The sequence below is a fragment of the Amblyomma mixtum genome, chromosome 7 (genome assembly GCF_055824585.1).
Source record: "Amblyomma mixtum isolate Tamu chromosome 7, ASM5582458v1, whole genome shotgun sequence".
Classification (NCBI taxonomy): domain Eukaryota; kingdom Metazoa; phylum Arthropoda; class Arachnida; order Ixodida; family Ixodidae; genus Amblyomma; species Amblyomma mixtum.
Genome location: NC_143018.1, coordinates 94,024,834 through 94,046,431, shown reverse-complemented (window position 1 = coordinate 94,046,431; position 21,598 = coordinate 94,024,834). Strand labels below are relative to the sequence as shown.

The following is a 21,598-nucleotide window of genomic DNA, read 5'->3' as shown; positions in this document are numbered from 1 at the left end:
TGTCGATCCCGCTTTAGTTTTCGTTATTACTGCTTGATGTCGTCTCTCTTTCTCACTTGAATTCTTGTGATGCTGTTTTGTTGTTATTTCCTTGACGCATTATTGATATGCCCACTCCTGCCTAAGGCCTCAAACTGAGGCTGGCAGTATCTTGTAAATAATATAAATAAAATAAAATAATGCCGCTGTCATCGCGTTGTGAGGAGCTGCTTTTCTGTACTTATGTCGACAGGCTTTTTTGCAGTTTTTATTTTTGTGTATACGTAGCAGAATCGATGTGCAGGCAAAGAGCTTTCAGCTAAAGCCTCTATTTTAAGCGGATATATTACTTTTTTTTGTGCTGGGTGTTCCCGTCGGGATTCACGACAAGCCGGATTGCACCTGCAGCTGTCAATTCGCTTGTCGCACCGAACGCTAGCATGTCGTGAAATGAGGGTCAACAATAACGTATCGTCGAAAATAAGCACAGCTTGAGTACAAGCTTTATTGCAGAGGCTGCTAGTTGTGGCGGGTAGAGGCTGGCTCCAAAATCATAACCACGATCTCGGGCTAAACGTTTTCAGGTTCTGCTCGCTACTTCACTTCCAAAAGTTTGTCCAAAATTTTTTATATAGACCACAAGAAAGCGAATTGTTAAAGTTGTATTGTCAAACGCTAAGGGCGTTTTTTGCAGGCACGTACACAAATTTTGTACGGTGCCTCAGTGGTTGAAACTGTGCCACTACGTTTTGCAGATGAGTACAGGAGGCTTAACGATGACGAAATTTTTTCGAAGATCTTCATGAGGCCACAAGCGCAGAGAAAATATATTGTCACGTAGTGTTGAAGGCAGTCTGGCTGTTAGGAAGCTTCCAAAAGAAACGTTTACGGGGCTAACTAAAGTTTATCGGGCTAGCAAGGGTGCTTGGAGGTCATCGAACAGACTACTTAAAGTTCTTGGCTGCGCTCAATTTAAAGTTGTTAATGAACCTTCGAGACAAGAAACCCAAAGTAGCTACAACACTGTGGAAAATGTTGAAGCAGTTGCGCAAGGCCGCGATCAGTATGCTTGTCTTGTCCCATCTCGCATCACAAAGTGTTAAAGCCGCGTGCCCGCGACTTTCAGCACGAACGAACGAACAGTACACAGATTCGCGTCAGTATTATGGGTGACAAATTCCAGAAAAGCGACAATGCTGAAGAACGTGCTAACACGCTCAATGTTAAGAAAAACAGTGTTTTCTGCGTTGGTTAGAAAGCACTGCACTTCACACATAAAGATAGGAAATTCGTGTGACACAAAAAATTCACTGCTATCTGTACCACTCCCCCCCCCCTCCCCCCACCAAAAAAAAACCATCAAATTCTCAATGTGCCAAATTCTATGCATAGCGCATGAAAGATTAAATACTTTTTATTAAAGGCTTTCCTCTGTCAACAAAGCGGAACCAAAGACTCCGCGCCTGGGATCGACAAACCATTGTCGAACAATGAAATAAATTAAGCTCTGGGGATCGAGTTTGGTATTCTTATTTTATTTATTGGAAATGCCCATGTTTCCTTAGCATCGCGGGATGAGTTATGCCGTTGCCAAATAGCCAATACGGCTTGTAGAGCAGCAACCCGATTGCTCCACGCCGCACAATTTGTTTTAGCCTGGCAATAATTGATCTTAACACGATATCGCTCAGGGTTCCCCTTCGGAGGAAAGCTCGGCGTTTGTCTCTGTAGTAACAGGAAATAGTTATTAGTCGAGAGGGTCTTGAAATCAGAGGCAAGGTTAAAGAAAAAATTGTTTGTCAAATGCTACGATCCAGCTTCTGTCCCTTGTGCCGGTATACAACCACTCTTAAAGTAAGAACTGCCTCTGCCCTCCCTCCCTTATGTTCTAATTTCTTTTTCTCCTCTGTACCACGCTTCGAATACGTCGGTTACGTTTAACGTCGGTTAGAGAAGCAACGAGAAGTCATTAAAAACACCTGAAATGAGCACCAAACGCGTGGAATCAGGGTCTGTCAAGAGCGCACGGCGATTCGTGGGGATCGCACTAATCGGTTCAAAAAAGCTGGGCTATAACCTTGCGAGATGATCGGCTCTCGTCTGCTCCAATTACTTTTGACAGCGCTCGCACGGGTGACCACAGGAACCCGACACTTAGGGGAAAGCCCAAAAAGATCATATCGCACGAAGTAGTAGTAGTAGTATAAAACTTTATTCCGCAAAATGTGACGGGGGTTAGGGGTTGAGGTCTTGAGCAGCAGGTGGTGTTCCTAGGTACGGGATCCCTTTGGTTCTTGCTGCCTCCTCGGCCCGCTCAACCAGCGCAAGCTGATCTTGCGGGTCGGAGCTGGACAGAAGCTCCTCCCACTGCTCGACTGACGGGTTTGTAACTTTGGGCTCTATCGGGCTCGCCCGACTGCCCCATGCGGAGTGGTAGAGGGTGGCTATCTCTCCGCACCACACGCACCCTGGAGTGTATTGCGCAGGCCAAATCTTACTGTATGTGTAGCGACTTGGGTATGAGCTTCTTTGTAGCCGTCTCCATGTAGTTGCCTGATGTCTTGTGAGTGTCTTGAGGGGAAGCGGGTATTTACGGCGTGCTAACTTCCAAAGCATGGTGAGCTCTCCGTAGCTGTTCGGAGTAGTGTTGGTTTCCCCCTTGTCGTCACTCGCTCGGTTTGTGTAACCTCGAACTATCGCGCCGACTTTAAGGTTTCCCTCCACTCCTCCGTGCCCAGGTGCCCATACCACATTCTGCTTGTTTTTGAAATTTGTCGCCTCCCTGAGGAAGGTGCGGGCCTACTTGCTTGTTCTTCCCCTTAGGAATCATATGCAAGCAGCACGAAGAAATCGTTTCATAGATGTCTAAGGCTAGCGTAATGATGTACTGTCCCGACACAGTCGCGTGGCACTGGCGCCAGTGGATAGAGCATACTTGTTCACTCATACACTGACACATTTCAAGCAACTGGGTTACGTGACTGCGCCGAAGAATATTTTTTTCTCACAGTAGTGTACTATAAACTTATAATCGCTATAGTACACCTACGACGCCTTGCTAAGGTCCTAGAGTACTGATCAACCCAGGATCGCGGCTCAGAACCAAAGAATCAAAGGCAACACGACTAGGATTGCCGGTAATGCACGCTTTAGCCTGCATTCATTCAAACATGACCCGACAATGACTGGCCTTGCCTAAGGCATAACAACCGGGTTTTCGAGTGCCATGTACTTTCCGTGTATGACGAAACCCGTTTGACGTAGCACGCCATCTCGGGCAAAAGCAAATAGATGAAACAATACAGAAGGAGTCGTCCGCCAAATTACGCGATTCGCTCTTCTATATGAAGCTGCGCCTGAGGCCATCTGGTGACCGCAGCAAAGCCTCATTTACTGTCATATGCCACTCATCGCAAGCATCGAAATAGTCGCCGAAGCTTAACTGCTCACACGGAGAACATTTGCACGTTAAACGTTGTCATCGTCATCATCATCATCATCATCATCAGCCTAACCGTGTCCACTGCAAAACAAAGGCCTCCCTCATATTCTTCCAACTAATCCTGCCCGGTCTAAGTGAGAGCTACCTTATCTGCTCAACCTTCCTCATCTCATCTACTCGCCTCACCCTCTAAGACCTCCTGCGAGGCTTGCCCTCTCTTGAGATCCAGACCATTAGCCTTATCGACAATCGGTTATCTTGCCTTTCCATCACATGTTCTATCCATGCCCAATTCTTTTTATTCATTTCAACAAAGATGTCATTACCTTCTCTGTTCCTGCCGGCAAATGATGGTATTGTTTACGGCAAGCATACAACATGAGGTCGTAGGCAAAAATGAAATTGCGGCTATTTTTTTAGCCGCTTTCAGGATTGAAGGCCATATGGCCCCAAGTGATGAACTCGGCAACAAAGCAGCAGCTAAATGCTGGAAAACGGAAGCCGCGCCGTGACCAGCAGCTGCGACTGCTGGGGCTCACAGCTTCCACGGCAAGTTGCAGAATGGACGCTGAATCTCACCATCCCTTAAGCATTTTTTTTTACTTCTCGCTAATGTTCTATGACACATGAATGAACAGTGACCGCGCACGTTGTTGCTAGCTCGGCGAACAGAAAACAGAATCAAGGAAGTATACGTACAGTCTTTGTCAAAAGTAACCAGGCTGCATGGTTTTGCTTCTCAGTTGTATATATAAACTATTATGCCAGCCCTAAAGCTCTAAATCTGTGTATGGTAAGGAGAACCCCTGTCCTCAGCTTCGAAGAACTTTTCGACCTTAGGGAAACCCGTAAAGGCTCTACTTTACAAATGAGAAGCAAACCATGGAGCCTGGTTACTTTTGACAAAGACTGTACATCACACAAAAAACTGCTCCAAGTTCATTTTTTTTTGTTCCACTTTCTTCAGTTACTGAAGTACACAATCAAAATTGTTGCGTTAAAGCGAAATGTAAAAGCGAGCATACAGCTCTTATTCCTTCTTTTTTCATGTATTGCGTTTACAAAATCCACCATAACGATGCCAGGCCCACGATCAGAACCATCAACAGCAGCTGCATCTCTAACAGCACTATTTCCGCTGCGCGCAACGTAATATACCACGGTCAAGCAGGTGGTGTTGCTGTGCGTCAGCAATGGAGATAGAAACGGCGGAGGAATAGGAATGTTGTTTACGCATAAGCTCACTTGGCAAAGAATAAATCAAGTATGTAGGGAGCATGTAAAAGTTTAAATGTAGTATTGCAGGCAAACAACTACTATTAGGAGTATTGTACTTGTGGACGTGGAGGAATAGTAAGGCGAGAAACTAAGCATTGAGGAAATGTTTATTGTAAGATACCCAACTGATGAGAGAGAGAGAGAGAGAGAGACTCTTTAATGAAATGCAGAGAATTTAGCCGGCGTTTAAAAATCGCTGGCATGCTACTCTGCGTAGGAAGGGGAATTTGGGAGAAAAAGACAGAAGTAGAGCAGCGTGGAAGAGGTAAAAAAAAAAACCCGAAGATGAAATGCGGCCATGAAATGGGTACTAAGGATGCAATGGCGAGTATTGATGTAACCTATGGAATGATGGAGCGCATAGTCCGACAAATGGGCTGACGAAGTTCACTGCATGAAGAATGCATGAAGGTAACGTGCAAGTGAATTTAGAGCTTATCAAGATGTCCAATGTCTTTTAAATATGTAAAAAGAAAGTTCATTGCAAGTCTCTGTTGCCTGAAGCAGGCTAAGGGACCTTAAACTTTGTCCATTGTTAGGGGCACTGGGCAGAGCTTCTGCATGCAATGTTCATAGTACGCACGCTCTTTAGCATACGCAGGGCACACAAGTAGGATATGTTCCACAGTTTCTATAGAGGGACAATTGTCACAATGCGGACTGTTCGTTTGTCCAAAACGGTAACGCAAGCCGTTTGTATATGCAGAATTCAGACGAAGTCGCTGCTCTACTTCTGTCTTCATACCCAATACGTAGACCACACCATCTCAAGCCCGCCACAAGAACTAATTACGGAAGGCAAACATTGAATTATCAAACAATTAACATATTAAACAGTGATCACTTTAATGTACAATACACACAATCCTTCCACAACTTCAAAAAGAACTGTAAGAAGCTATTAGTGGGCAGTGACATTGCATTCTCTTTTTGTTAACTTCCGCTCATCCCTGATAACACATGTAACCTCAGCTATGTTGCATTATGTTATGTTATTTCTATTATTTATGTTATATTATGTTATGTTATTTCTCTGTTCGGTTGTACAATATATTTGCCATTGTTTCAGCATGTACCCTACACATCAGTCTAAACCTTGTTTCTTTTTCTGAAATGCTTGTGTGTACTGATCTATTTACTGCAAATGCGATTTATTTTTCGGACCAATGAATTGTGGTTTTTCTTTTCTTTGATTGGCTTCTGATGCAAGCGAATTTTGTTATTACATAATACGTATTGCATGCCTTTTCTTCCTCTTTAAAATATACTATGTTCAAGAAAAACTAATGCTGTAAAGACATGTGATCTAAATAACTGATTTTTTTTTTTTTGCTTTCTGTTGTGTGCTAAAAATGTTTAGCAAATATGTGTGTAAATGACACGTTATGCTGCCTTGAACTGTGGGGGCGCAGAGGCTCTGTCAGGCATTTTGCCTTTACCTCTGCCCCCTACACGGAGAGAATCCGTGACACAATAAAGGAAAAAAAAAAAAAAGTGTTTCCAGTTGTCGAGGAATTCTGGGTGAGAGTCTTGATCTAAGATGTGGGTCGATTGAGTGAAGAAATTGGTACTGATGTGTCGGCAAACTCCAAAGCCGATACGTTTCTTCGTAAGCAAAACTTTTAGCCATTTGGGACGCATCCGATTTCGTGAAAAAAGTTCGAATGTATCTTCGATGTTGATGGCCCTTACGGGCCGCTTCATCTGCTTTTTCATTAGCCAGAATGCCACAGTGAGCAGGTACCCACTGAAATGTTATGCAGTGGCCTGCGGCAATAGCTAAATGATGTATATACCCGATGTCAAGGGAAACTGGCTGGTGATTCGTTTTCTTCAGCAGGTTGGCCAGGATCTGCAGAGATGCTTTTGAATCGGTGAAGATAACCCAACGGCCGGCGGTTCGGCGCAGGATGTAAGAAACAGCTTCCTTAATGCCGTGAAGCTCAGCTGTCGTAGAGGATGCTGATGTAAGGCAAAAGGGAGGCTTTTATACTGGGGATATGAACGACGCATAGAAGAACAACAAAATTACCTTGCTGTAGCGAAAAAAGGATATTTATCATGTGTGAACAGAATGTCCTTATTATAGTAAATAGCCAACTGAAATGTGAAGGCGTATTCAGTTATTCACTTAGGGTTTAGGCGCTCCCCACTCCAGCACTGACTGCGCACTGCATACGCACTGCATAATGACATATGATTTTGGAATAAGAGACAGTGGGTTGTGAAAAAATCTGTTCATTAAACGATATTTACAGGGTGAACAACGTAGCTATGAACTGGCAGTAAATGGACGGTGCAGGAAGATTTGCGGTTAAAAAAGGGATTAGGCAAGGATGTCCATTATCGCCAATCCCATTAATGCTTTAAAGTGGGGACACTGAATGGCAGAAAAAACGAGTGGATTAAGGTTTACTCTGCCGTGGCGGAGAAAGCCAACTGGATACATGTCACCTACCGCGATAAATATATGCTGATGACATCGCTATTATAGCACACGGCGCTAGAGTCCATCAAGAATTGGCAGACATTTCCTCAAAAAAAGGCCTGAGGTTTAGCGCTGAAAAATCTAGAGTGATGATTTATAATGATAAGCATGATACGATCACGCGACAAAACGTATTGTTAAGGCGTACAAGTACCTTAGTATTTGCTTAAATGACGGCAGAGGCTACATGCGTGACCAAAGGGAGGAAAGTGTAAAGAAAGCAAAAAGTAATGCAGCTGTCATGAAAAATCGCGCGCTCCGGAAATTAAAAAAAATATGAGATTATTTGGGGAATCTGGAAAGGCGGAAAGATATCGGGCTTGACATTTATAAACATTGTGGTGTGCTTGGGATATGCCACAAATGCGGCACTTGGAAATAAAGCAAAAGACACTGGGTATAAGCTCGTCTTGGGGGCGCTCGGAAAGACTACTAAGGAAGCAGCTCAAGGTGATATGGAAGGAGCGCGGGGGGGGGGGGATCAACATTTGTAAAGGTAAAGTGCAGTGCGAAGAACGGTTGAGGCACATGAATGACAAACGATGGGTGGCATTCAGGTACTTGTACCGATGCAGTATCGTTACCACATGGAGGCCATGAACTAGATAGTTTGCTAACAAATACAAATGCCAAGAAGAAGAAACCGATAGTAAAACAACCCTGAAACTGAAAATATGTTCTTAGGAAAATGTTCACTGGCAAAAAAAAATGTTGGATAAGCCGACGCTGGAGCTTTATAGGACGCCTAAATCTAAGATTAAAGGGGGAAACTTTTCTTACAATTCGAAGGAGAGTGATTAACTTTTTGAAGCCAGGGCTGGGTGCTGGAGGAAAATATGTTGACGGGAAAAATTTGACACCATGGATAACGTTTTCTGTTGCTGAAATGCAAGACAACAAACGATAGAACATATTATTGTCCAGAGTAAGGCCCTACAACCTTCATTGCACGATGCCGCCGCAGGAATGTGCAAAGGACAAGTGTTTCAAAATCGCGAGGACATGCTCAATTTTCAAAAAGTGAAAACAAGTCAGAGACAACTAAAGGATTAGCGGAGAAGGTCAAGAGAGTTATTTAAAAATGGAATGAAAATTGGCGCTAATTCAGAGGATACTCAACATGCTAGGAATTAATGGCTTGGTGCCCCTTGTCAACACCCCTAAATAAAGGAGAGGCTAATAATTGTCTGTCTACCTACGCAGTTGGTAGCCTGTTCCGATTACTCGACCGCAAAGAAGGCGTTCGACTGCGCATGCCGGGAAATATCCGGGGTCCTACGTAACGTCGGAATTCCCTCTTAAATGTTCAAAGTGGGCTTCTATATGCTAGGGTGCTACCTTCATCGACTGCGTTGGATGATAGGAAGCTTCTATTACTTTTCTAAAACAAACTTACCGAAGAGAGTTACTTGGTTAGTCTCTGTCACTTCACTGGACGACTGCATGATGCAAAGTTGAGGCTGACAAAAAAAGTGTTGCTGCAAAAACTTCTGTCGTCCTGTGCGATTCTTTTCTTTCATCCCGCATGCAGACGCGTGACCGTATCAGACAGCGGTGGTTAAAGCATTTTTTCTCTTACTCTGTATGTTGGCTTCAGAGTTTATTCAAAAGCATGTGCAAAACTTATAAGTACCAACAGAATGCAGAAAGTCACAAAGTCGAGTGCTGTAGTGGGTCCTCTGCAATAAAGTGGAAAAAAGAATAGAATGAGGCAGTTTATACATGTGTGCATAAATATTTATTAGCAATTGTTAGAACAAACGAAATATAATTACAAAAATACAATACATTCCAAGGCCAGAGTAAAGACCAAGCAGATATAAAAACGATATCATGATACATCAGGAGTCAAAAGAGAACGAGTGAAGTTTACCCTTAATTGAGGGCACAAATGACACCATTTTCGCAGTGTAAGGTAATAAATTCCGTAATTTGATTAGAGGTAACCGAACCGTCTGAATTTAACAGCTAGTTCGAAATTTTGGTTGTTGAAAACTATTGTGTAATGCAAATCTCATGCAGTGATATTTGTCACTTCTTGAACGTGTATGTACTGGAGAAGGTAACAGTTATTTGTCACATGACAAGCCAATATTCCATTTGCTTTGTGAGGCCAGAATTACCGAGGATGTTAAGCAGAGAATACATTGTGGTAATATCGTTATCCAGGTGATTAGACCACGTGATAATACGAACCGCTTGGTTCTGGATGAGCTGGAGTATAGAGAGATGAAAGTGGTATTTCTGACCATACGAGGTATTACAATAATTCAAATGACAGTGAATAAAGGCGCAGTACAGCGTAAGTAGGATATGTAAACGTAAATACTGTCTTGCTTTTGGAAGAATTTTGATCACATACGATATTTGCTTCCGAGGTTGTTGAATGTGCACCAAGAAACACCAAGAAATGTGCAACGATCCGAAGAATGCATGGAATGAAAGCTGATCGAAAGAGGACTTGTGGTGGCTATAGGCTTTGAACTGGACACCATGAACTTGGATATAGCAGGGTTGATAACAAGTTCATTTATAGAGCCTTCTTGGGGGACAAATTTATACAGCACCACTTCTCAATGTTAATAAAATCTAAATCGTTCTCGGCTCTTAACATGTCTAGAGAGTTAGGTAAGTGTAGTAGCATAAAAAAAGCAATCGGCAGATGGAGGCAGTTAGAAAGGTCACTAATAAAGATTACAAACAGAAGTGACCCTAAAATGGAGTCCTGTGCGACTCCAATATTTATAATCTTTTTGTTAGAATACACACCCGAGATAGATAAGAAACTGTGAAGGCGTTTCTTCCATACCTCATACTATTTCCCTCCCTCAAAAATCTCTAATAATACCTACGCGCCCACTGAAACACCTCTTTATCTCGTCCTCATTTCACCCCTTTATACCTTCCCTTAGGGCGCAGGTTAGGTGCCCATCAACAGTAAAACAGTTACGGCGCCTTTCATTTGCTGATAGCCGCCGAGTTAAAAGTTGTCCGGATTGATTTCATGTGAAGAGTGAAAACCGTTCAAAAGCTCCCTTTATTTAAAGCTTATGGTTAGTAGCGTACTCAGTTCCAATACATATAGTACGCCAGGCTGCGATAAGCTCGCCTTCCCTTGTCGATGAGGTGTACACTAGTGGAATGCTGAAGCTCGTGCAATACTGTATTCCTTTCCTGTGTGGGCAATAGCACCATTTCAGGTGACTACTCGCTCATAGTCACGGGATGCGCAGTCATCCAGCCGGCACACTGCGCATATTTCTCCGTAGGCACTTTTACTTTAGCAAAATAGCATGTGCTCCACGTGTTGCCCTCAATACGGTCCCAAAGTGCAGGATATCCGGACTTTCCATCCATAAGCGAAATACTTTTAAAGGCAGGTGTACGACCAGAAGTAGTCCTCTATGCCAAGGAAGTTGCTACGATATTTCTCTTTCTGAAGCTGGATCAGCCCGGAAATAGCTGAGGCATGTTTTTTTTTTTTTTTCACCTATAGTCATCCGTGACCTGGTATTCCATAAAAGACATCGCTTTATTCGCCTGTGGCTCACTTGCCTATCCTCAGCCGGTAGACGTTTCAGAGCCGAGTCGTATTCTCCCCAAGTCGATTTTTTTCTCACCAAATTCCGCTCGCGAGATGTTCCCAAAACTTGCCGAAATGACCTACGGATATGCCTTGCATCGCACCGGGTAGATTCCTTTTTTTCTTAGGCACAGAAAAAAGGAGGACAGAAAAAGATATAAGAAAATGCTTCCGACTGACATGTCTCCACCACTCAAACAGCACTTAATGGGAAGCATAAACTTCGTCTTCGCCAGGGGCAGGAATCTCCGGTTGCTTTCGGTTTCAACTATTCCGCACCCGACAACTGGAGGTGAACTGATGCTTAAAACTGAGTGATTCCAGCCCATGCACGCCGTATGATAAGGCTGTAGCCGGGCCTGAAATGTCTGTGTGACAGGGATACGAAGCTGCTCTTTTTTCGATGGTGGTAATTTGAGTCTCGCTCGGGGGATAGTTTTTTCTGCTGGATATCGTTATCATGACGACGATACGGCGCTCAGTTGGCTTCCCTCCGGCCCCTATGGAAGGAATTGGTTTGGTTTGGTTTGGTTTGGTTCGCTCACGTCTGTATTTGCTGGACAAAGATGTAAATGGAAGTTTCGCACCCCTGGCTTCACCACGAAGTTTTGCGGCTAGTCGCGAGCATGCAAAGAATACGATGCAGCAAAACTGCCGCTAAGTTTTTTCACCGTAACATATCGGATAGACCGTCTGAGCATTCTGCAATCATTTAAAAGTTTTTAAACATGCACAGAATGAAACAGAATTCAAATCCAACGACACAAGCAGCTTTCCTGGCTATATGGACGCACGCGATGACAATCAGCCGGGTTTAGTATCCTGTTCTAGCTTGATTCCCTATGTAACGTAAGAAACGCCTTAGTTACGACGTAAACTTGTCCGAAACTTTATATAATGACAAAATCTGGGCCAAGGACGGGCAAGCAAAGCTAAAAGATGAGACTCCACTATGTAAACAACTTTTTATGTGGCGTTTGAAGCACTTGAGGTGGTATTTTTTTTTATAATGGAAACAAGGCCCTAACACCCCCCCAAAAGAATTTCCTCAGCGAAGTGCTACAGTGGTTGGAGCTCTTAACGTGAAAGTGTAAGAAACATTTAGGGCGTAAAAAGGCTGTACATAAGCAGGATGAATATTTTCTCCCACATTCAAACATTCAATTTTCTGAGATACTTAATGACGTACGTGAAACTGTAAGGTTAGAAAGATGCCTAGCAAGACGGGCCGAACGGGAACTGTGGACATAAGATAGCATCAGTCTCCTTCTTAGTGAGATTTATCCAGTCCAGTATTCTGACCATTGTTGCTTAGGTTCACCAAAATCAAGGATCAAAGCAGCTTCCTCTCATGAGACACAGAAAACACGCAAGATGATGGTGTTCGCTTGTGCCTCAGTTCTCAACAAATCGCAACCATTGTCAGGATGGCTATAAAGTAGCGGATCGCAAAATTTTTCTTTTTCTCCAAAATATTCCCCATCATAGCCAGAACACTGCGAACGGTGAAGCGTTAGGCTGGAAAGCTCGCTGGTACGGAGCGCCTTCCATTCGAGTAGCTGGGCTCTCACGTTGGCTGGTGTGGAACGCACTGGTTTGCAAGCTTGAGAAGCCGCCGCTACGTGAATGAATAAGAACAGCAGCATGTACAGTTACGCTATTTGGTATTCATCTAGTGGATTAGATCCGGTGTACGTGTCGCCATGTGTGACGCTTTTCACTTGTGTTTTCTGTTTTCGAATCTAAAAAGTAGTAGTACGAATACTTACACACGCCCATTGCTACTCGTCAGTTGACTCTCTTAATTGCTACAAATGATGTTCTGGTATCTTACCCCCCATTTGCCTTAGAGTCAAAATAGTACCAGTTGCACCGGGCATGAGTGACCTCCACTGCGCTATTACTCCAGATCAAAATAGAGCTACGCTCTTTTTCCTGCACCAATCTTTCATCCTGCATCGATTATCCCCTCCTCGCAGAAAGGTGACAAGAAGGCAAAGACATGGTGGTGACGCTGACGCCAGAGAACGCCTCGGCTGCCCTGAAGAGCGCCGCTATGGCGACGCTGTTGCTGGTCGGATGGGCGGAGCTCAACCGCAGGCACACCAGAATTGCAGGACGCACGCGTGGAGCTACACTTCTCGACGTCGCGCTACTGGTGAGGTTCCTTTACCCGTCAAGACTTTCGCGGCGACGCTAAGCTTTCCATGGAAAGCTTAGCGTTGAAGTGTACGTGTGCCACATTACCGCTTCGGATGGGACTTGAATGACAGAGAAGGTGCGGCTCGCAGCAGATGGAAACGCGATCCTAGTTTCCTACTACGATCTAGGACAAAGAGGAGGGGAGAAAGAGGGAAAGTGTACACGATTGGTGACGAGGTCGCACTGCAACGAGTTGCGTGACGTGTCCCGGACGGTGCAAATGTGTTTGACCATATCTCTCACGGCCCCGCCGCGGTGGCTCAGTGGTTACGGCACTCGGCTGCTGACCCGAAAGACGCGGGTTCGATCCCGGCCGCGGCGGCCGAATTTCGATGAAGGCGAAATTCTAGAGGCCCGTGTACTGTGCGGTGTCAGTGCACGTTAAAGAACCCCAGGTGGTTGAAATTTCCGGAGCCCATCATTACGGCGTCCCTCATCGGGACGTTAAACCCCAATAAACCAAACATCTCTCACGCGCGGTATGCAAAGCGCAATACACGTGTGCACATCGAGCACATCGCATTGAGAGCAAACCTACGCATGCGCATGCCCCTTTAGCGCTGCTAACAGTGGAAAAGAAAAAAAAGCAACCAAGGCCCTGTACTTTTTTAGTTTTCAAGTGCCGGGGCTGTGATGACGCGTCAAGTACAGCTGCAGCTTTAGCAATCCGTGTGTTAGTTTTTGTTCAGTTTGGAAAAAACCTTCGTAGCGGAGTGACCTAATGCCACACTACTCCTGATTCGCTTGTAGGTTCTCATTTTGCAAAGCACAGGGTCAAGCTTTAAGGGCCGCTGGAATTGAGGCCCGCAGCAAAGTCGCGACCACTTGAGGCCAATCCTCGTTCACCGAAATCTCATTAGACGATTTCCATTTAGCAGCTATAGGTACTCGAGCTATGCTCATTCCATGGTTCGAAAGGCAGAGCCTCAAAGGCATCGCATCCCTAAATTTACTACTCAAGCAGCAAACGAAAACCCTGCCGCGGTTCATATCTGAGAGCTTCATGTCAACCGATATGCGCTCCAGATTACTCTACGCAAACCTACAGATCTTACATTTGTTCAACGCTGATGTAGGTAGCAGGAGATTTACGTAAAAGACTCTCGTGAGCGCTTGCGAAAAGCGTCAGAATCAGGCACTGCGTATAGCTAACAATGCTCTAACTAGCTCATTGTGCAGAGCGACTCTGTCTTGACGTATCTAGTGAAATATACGGATCCATCTACCGAAATGATGAACCATGGACTGAACTGCTGAGATTAAAACTAGATTATTTCACAGTCGGCCGCGGTGGCTCAGTGGTTATGGTGCTCGGCTGCTGACCCGAAAGATGTGGGTTCGATCCCGGCCACGGCGGTCGAATTTCGATGGCGGCGAAATTCTAGAGGCGCGTATGCTGTGGGATGTCAGTGCACGTTAAAGAAACCCCAGGTGGTCGAAATTTCGGGAGCCCTTCAGTACGGCATCCGTCATAGCGTGAGTCGCTTTGGTACGTTAAACCCTCATAAACCTAAACCTAAACGTACACAGCAGTTACTAGGTTGCACTTATATAGAATCCTAGAAAGTTCTCAGAAGCGCGAAGAATCGTTTGGCATAGCCTATAGATATACCAAACATTTATTTTCTCATGTTACTCTTCTCACAGGCATCGCTACTTGTTAACATTTTATAGCTTTTAATATTTGATCGCTTTTATCCGGCCCTTTACACCACCCCTGATGTTGACTCAGCTGACGGCTTGCCTCGAGGCTATTTATTGTGTGTGCACCTTTGGAATAAACTTCAGTTGTAAGTCAGCACCTGTGTTGTACATTCCTGTGTCCTGTGTTTGCGCTGTTCCCCTTTAACAGCCAACTTTTGTGTTTGTTCTCGACAGGTATAGCTATAGGCATACCGGGTGTTTCAACGAACACTTTCAAAAATTTTCAGAAGTAGGCTTTTTGGGTCAAAAACTTAGCTTTTGCGACATAGTATTACCAGTGTTGGCGCACACCAGAAAACAGATCAATCGCCTTAAGTAACTGATCGCCTTAAGTTGCTGGTTAACTGATTTTAATAATTACTTTTTAACTGCTACAATTGTTGCAAATAGAGGTTTGTAGCCCGTAATTAGTAATCGTCATATCAGTTTTTAGTATTTAGAAAACGTGATTACCGTCGCCGCTTTGGTTGGACAAAATTCGGCTGCATCGCGCAAAAATACATGCACATTCGAAAGCATGTAGGCAATAGAACCCCTCCAATTGCACGTAACTAGTAGAAAAAGCCACATTTGGTCGAGCCACAGTGCCAAGGGTAATCGCGTTTTAAAAATTTTAAAAGCTGATATCGCTGTTGCTAAAGGCCGGGTGCAAATCTCTATTTGCAACTAGGCACCCAGTTCTACTAGTTAAAAAGTTAAATATTAAAAATTAGTTAACCAGCTTACTACTTAAGACGATTCACCAGTTTTCTGGTTTCCACCAACACTGGTAATACTATGCCGCAAAAGCCATTATTTTACCCCAAAAAGCCTATTTTTGAAAATATTTCAGTGTTCGCCTAAACACTCGGTTTAATTACAGCTCCTTGTTTAAGAGCCGTTCTTGGGCACCCGAATATGCGAGCAGTGGCTTGTGGCAGCATTGCACCGAATTAGTTTAGCTGACAAAAAGAGAGACTAGTGCAAATTTCTAGTAAAAGTCATAATTAATAGTTAAAAACCACTGCACAAAATTTGGAAGAATGGCACCAGAAGCTAATGAACTAACGCGCAGGACAAGAGAATGGAACAGACTAGTTGCCTTCTGTACATTAGTGGTATAGGACTAATGCAAAATGCGCTGCACTCTATTGTTAAATTTAGAGCTGGCGTTTAGAAGTTTTCACAGACACAATGAGAAGCTATACGCAGACGAAATGAAACACAATCAAGCGCTTACAGAACGAGAAAGCAAGGCAAGGCAGGCAAGAATCAACATGCGAATAGTGAGCTTGCATTCACAGGAAACGTTCAAGCAAGCACTTGCTCGAGGAGATTACCCAGGAAGATTTCGATAAAACAACTGACCTCAATACACACTGCCCTGCGCCCAACACACCAACACAAATGATACCTGAGTGTGCGACATTTTGAGAGACCTGATATATTACATAATGCGCTCTCTTCTTTGATCTATGGTAATAAGAGGGCAGTATCACGTCGTCGTAAGATCTAAGTACTCAAAGTGCACAAAACCCTTTTCATTCGAAGTTTTTAGTACTCAGTAAAATGTAAGTAGTGCTGCATTCACACCATATTTGCAAGCGATGGCGCTACAGACTTCTCTAATATGAAAGCAGTGCCCATCATTTATGGACGTATAACGCATCTCTATACTTCGAATCACTGCCAAGTGCACGCTGAACATAGCGTTTCGTCGCGACACAAATCATTTTCATGCAATATTTCACTCAGTGCAGTTATTCTGTCCCACTGGAGGTGTCAGGAAATTTTACACAATTCACTGCGGAACATGCGCTTTCGTACAAACTGCCAAGCTATCATCCGAATGTCACATCCGACGACCTCCACATAGACGTTTCAAGATACCTTTCTGGCTGGTATAGGCATTAAGTGGCAGCGGCTGTGCAAAGTACCAAAGCGACTGCAACACACTGCCATTGCAATGTGATGCAAGCGGAGTAGTTCTCATTTTCACACTTCCCTATAGAAAAGCAATTCTTCGTGTGCTGTGCGCTCTTCGTCTCCAACCACACCGCCTTTCCGAAGGCAAAAAACAGTGTGACTTGAACTGTGGCTGGTATGGCAAAAAACAAACGCACACACGTAACCGAGGAGAACGTAGCACAAGGACAAAAAGCAAAGATGCCCTTGAAATTAACGCCGATAAAAGGCGAGCAGCCGCACGCAATGAAATCAATACATTAATAGAATCAATAGAATATAGATCAATAGATTAATAGAAATCAATTGAATTAATACACACAACAATACAAATGATATCTGGTCATGCGACATTTGTCTTGATTATCCACGCGAGAGGCTTATCCGGAGGTTGTATGCTATTCCTGGCGAACACGCTAGAGATGACAGCCATGTCTTATTGCATAGATGACGAGGGGCGACTTATATGCTGTGATCTCACAATTTCAGGTGTACAGTGGCGGATTATTTGTGTTTACGCCCCCACAAAGCAGCGCGATAGAAGGCTTTTCTTTCTGTCATTAGCTGACCATTTGTGCACGGACCGCAAAATTATATTGTTGGGAGATTTTAATTGCGTTTGTAGGGATGAGGACCGATCAGTGGTATGTAAGAGATACGACCCTAGTGCTGCATTACTTACCGACTTGGTTTCTGAATATAGTCTTGTGGATGTGGGACAGGAAAAAGGCGACAGTATACATTTCACTCATTTTCAGTTTTCCTCTAATGTTCGCCTTGACAGAATTTACGTTTCTGTAGACGCGTTAGCAAGTGTGTTTGGCTACTGGGTGCGGCCCATCTTCTTCAGTGACCACTGTATGGTGTCTCTTCAGATAGGGAGGTACACTCGGCATGTACTTCACCCTCGATGGGAGTTGTGGAAGATGAATAACTGTGTGCTCTCAGACGAAATCTTTCAGCGTGCTGTACCTACTTGTTTGAAGGACGTATGGTCACGCCGTGATCTGTCCGTTTTTCAAAAGTGGGACTTGTTTAAACAGGAGATCAAAAACTTGGCAATTGAGGCCTCAGCAAGAATCGCTTTCCTGAAGAGACACCACCTTCGTGAGCTTGGGCGCACCCTAACGGAGCTACATGAGCTAGAGAGGATAAGCCCGGGTGCCTATCTCGAAGAGATTAATAACGTAAAAGCAGAGCTTCAACGATTTGCGACAGAAAGATATAAGGGGGCCTTGATACGATCTAGGTCCCGAAGGTTTCTTGATGAGCAACCTTCTCGTCGGGCCCTGAGTGATGAAAGAGAGAACGCTCTTGCAAAGGAAATATTGGAAATTCAGTATGGTGATTGCACATACAGCGATGCGCCTGGTATTCTTGCTGCTTTCTTCGACTATTATCGGAAGCTGTTTGGCAGTTGCGAAGATCCAAATCAGGGTTTCGATTACAGTTCCTTACTCGGAAACTTCCCTCTACTTGACGATGAGAAGTGTGCTATAGTGAAGGGACCTATCACTTTGGATGAAATTCAATCAGCCATTTCTGCTCTGCAGAGCCAGAAATCTCCTGGGCCAGATGGTATTACTAGCGAATTCTATAAAACATTTTCGCCTTGCCTAGTGCCTGTTTTGATGGAAGTTGTCCAAGCATCTTATGATGTGGGTGTCCTGCCTCCCACTTTCTATTCTGGTCACACAATATTAATTCCCAAAAGCAAAGATACTAATCGGTTGAAAACTGTTCAGGGATATCGTCCAATTTCCCTCTGCAATGTTGATTACAAAATTTTTGCCAAGGTTCTTAGCAGTCGTCTCCAGCTCGTCATTATGGACTTGATAGGTTCGCATCAGGTCTGTGGTATTAGAGGCCGCAGTATTCAAACACATATACATATTGCACGTTCAGTATTAGAGACAGTATCAGATGAGACAGGCCAAGTAGCTCTGATTCAAATTGACTTGGCGAAGGCGTTTGATAAAGTTCGGCACGATTTCTTGTTCGCGGTCTTGGAGTATGCAAATATTGGTGACGTCTTGCTCAAAGGCATAAGGCTGTGCTATAAGAACTCCTATACAAGGGTTATTGTTAATCAGGAGCTAACGAAACCAATACCACTAGAAGCATCTGTTCGTCAAGGATGTCCACTGTCTCCATTGTTGTTTGCCCTATATCTGGAACCCCTCTGTCTCAGTATAATTAACAGCGCAGCTGTCCGCGGTTTCTCTCTGGCTCAATGTGAAGTTAAAGTTTTAGCCTACGCTGATGATGTCGCCCTCTTTTGTTCTGACAAAAAGAGTGTACTTGAGGCTCTAAACTTGACTAAACAGTTCTGCGATGTATCAGGCGCGGCTCTTAATTTAGAGAAATCCAAAGGCTTTTGGTTGGGTTATTGGGGAACTAGGCCAAGCCATTTCGGTGGCATATGCTGGGGCTGTAGCCCTCTTGAGTACCTAGGCGTTCCGCTGCACCAAGTTCGCAACAGTACAGCCTACTGGGATTCACAAATTGTAACTCTACGGCGGCAAACACAGGCTTGGATGGGTAGGGAACTCTCAGTGTTTGCGAGGGCACAGGTCTGTAACATATTTTTGTTTGCAAAGCTCGCGTATGTCCTTCAAGTCCTGCATTGTGCGAGGAGGAAGGTGCAAGCAATACACAGAATATTTGCAACATTCGTTTGGCGCTCTCAATGGGAGCCCATGAGGCGTGACAACTTGTTCCTTCCCTTAGAGGGTGGTGGAGTGGGCCTTGTTCATCTGTTCGTGCATCAACTTGTTTCCCGTTTTTTCTTTTTCAAATCGGCAAACCACCCGTTTCTGGTAGCTGTGCTCATTAGGCGGCTTAGTTTTCATTTGCCTTTCTTATTCGAACCGACTGTGCAGGCTCGTGAGGGGACTTTATGGGGATTGCTTAAGGAGGTTGCTGACACTTTCAATTTCCTCACTGTGCGCTTCTCTTTAGATTACCTGTATAGCCTCTCGAGAAAACAGATGACCCAGGCTCTCACTGAGTCTTTGTTCCCTACACCATTGTATCGGCAGCCTTATCTGGGGTCTTTGAACATCAGTGTTCTAAAGCGTGTCAGGCGGATGTGCATTCAGGCAGCCGCTAAAACGTTCTTTTTCAAACTGCACACAGCGACGCTGCCTGTCAAAACATTTCTTAATGACAAGGGGATGTTTTTACCCTGGAATGTGAATTGCCGTCTGTGTAACGTGCCTGAGACAATTGATCATTGCTTCATCCTGTGCCGTGATGCTATGTTCTTTTGGGACATACTACAACGAACTCTTAAAAAGGGCATTCAAATTACACCATACACTATTAGATTTCTGCCTGTTGACAAAAACTCTGTTGTGCCTTATGATCTGTTTATGTTGATGGGACTATTCAGTCTTTGGAAAAGCCGTATGATGGACAGACATGCCGAGCCACCAAGATCGTCCAAATCTGTGTTTCGTGAACAGTGTGCTTTGGTGAGGAGTGTATATGCTGCACGCGAAGAACCTCCACGCTGGCTGCCGTGCCTAGATGCATCTGTGTGCCTCCCTGAATTTTGATGTTTTGATGGGTGGGAATGCAGTGTTGAGTTAGGGCTATGGCGGGCTCCTATTAAGCAGCCCGGTAACTTGAGACGCGAACCAGTCTGATTGAAATTTTCCTCCTTTCTACGGCAGTTCTTCCATGCAATAAAGAAAAAAAAAACCGCCGCGGTGGATCAGTGGTTATGGTGCTCGGCTGCTGAAACGAAAGACGCGGGTTCGATCCCGGCCACGGCGGTTGAATTTTTTGGAGGAGAAATTCTAGAGGCCCGTGTACTGTGCGATGTCAGTGCACGTTAAAGAACCCCAGGTGGTCGAAATTTCCGGAGCCCTCCACTACGGCGTCTCTCATAGCCTTAGTCGCTTTGGGACGTTAAACCCCATAAAACCAAACCATTTGTCTTGATTATGTTTTTATTTTTCTGATTTTTATTTTGTGGCCGGCGCTCAGTGCTTTCTTTGACTGTTAAGGTGACCATGACTTCGCAGTGACTTGGGTTTTCGCTTTTTTTTATTACTATTATTTATTCCGCCGACTGCATGCTATGCTTTGGCTGTTTGCCTGCGACTAACTTTTATTGTGACGAGCCTTTTGCTTTCTTTTCTTTTGAGTTTTTTTTAATGCTGCTTTTCGCTTAATTTTTTTTCTTCTTGTTTTTAACATTTAGTTATTTTTCATTTATTTTGAATTGGCGTTAAGTCTGGCAAAGCACTGCTGGTTCAGGCATCCTCTCTCTTTCTTTTATGTTTTTGTTTTGCCTTTTTTTTAGAGGTCCGATAAAAGGGTAAAAGGCAAGCAAGCCGCAGATCAGTCAAAGGTGGATAGCAGAAGAGATAAGAGGGGCTGCCCACTCCTGAGGGAGCGCGGACATATATTTTTTTATAAATAAGCGTTGTACTTTCAAGCATGAAGTATACAACTAAAGCTTTTTTTAAAACCAGTAAATATCACTCTCTTTTAAATCCTTATAAATCAGAAATATGTAAGTGACTATTTTTATTTTATTTGTGTTTGTCCGCGCACTTCGTTTTGGTGCTTCAGTTTCCCAACCTTACTAGTGTCGCTGGCGCTTGTTTCTCGACCTCATTTGAGCTCCGCCTTCGCTACCTAAGTAAACTAACCTTGCGATGTATTCGGTATATGTTAATTTCCAAGTTTGCTAAAGTGTTACGCACGCGGAATAATTGGTGCCATCGGTGTAATCTTTCCCCAAAGGACTTTACTTGGTTTGACATGTGACACTAACGAGGTGCGTAGCCAGACAAAGTGGTAAGCGAAAGTTTAGTTTACGAAGGTTAAATGTCCAAAAGCGACTAAGGCTATGAGGGACGCCGTAGTGAAGGGCTCCGGAAATTTCGACCACCTGGTGTTCTTTAACCCCAGGTAGCGCTCACCACCGGCACAGATCGATTTAATCCGTTCGAGCGGCCGTCTG

General features: G+C 44.3%; 1 protein-coding gene across 1 annotated transcript in view; it reads left to right on the top strand.

The window, feature by feature from the left end:
• The window catches only part of LOC149336880 (ATP-binding cassette sub-family C member 2-like), a 108,161-nt gene that overhangs the window by 3,357 nt on the left and 83,206 nt on the right, over positions 1-21,598 (top strand). The window contains exon 2 of the mRNA XM_089553177.1: positions 12,750-12,928. Coding sequence (XP_089409303.1) covers positions 12,773-12,928 — 156 coding nt within the window. The 5' untranslated portion in view covers positions 12,750-12,772. The remainder of the gene's footprint in view (positions 1-12,749; positions 12,929-21,598) is intronic.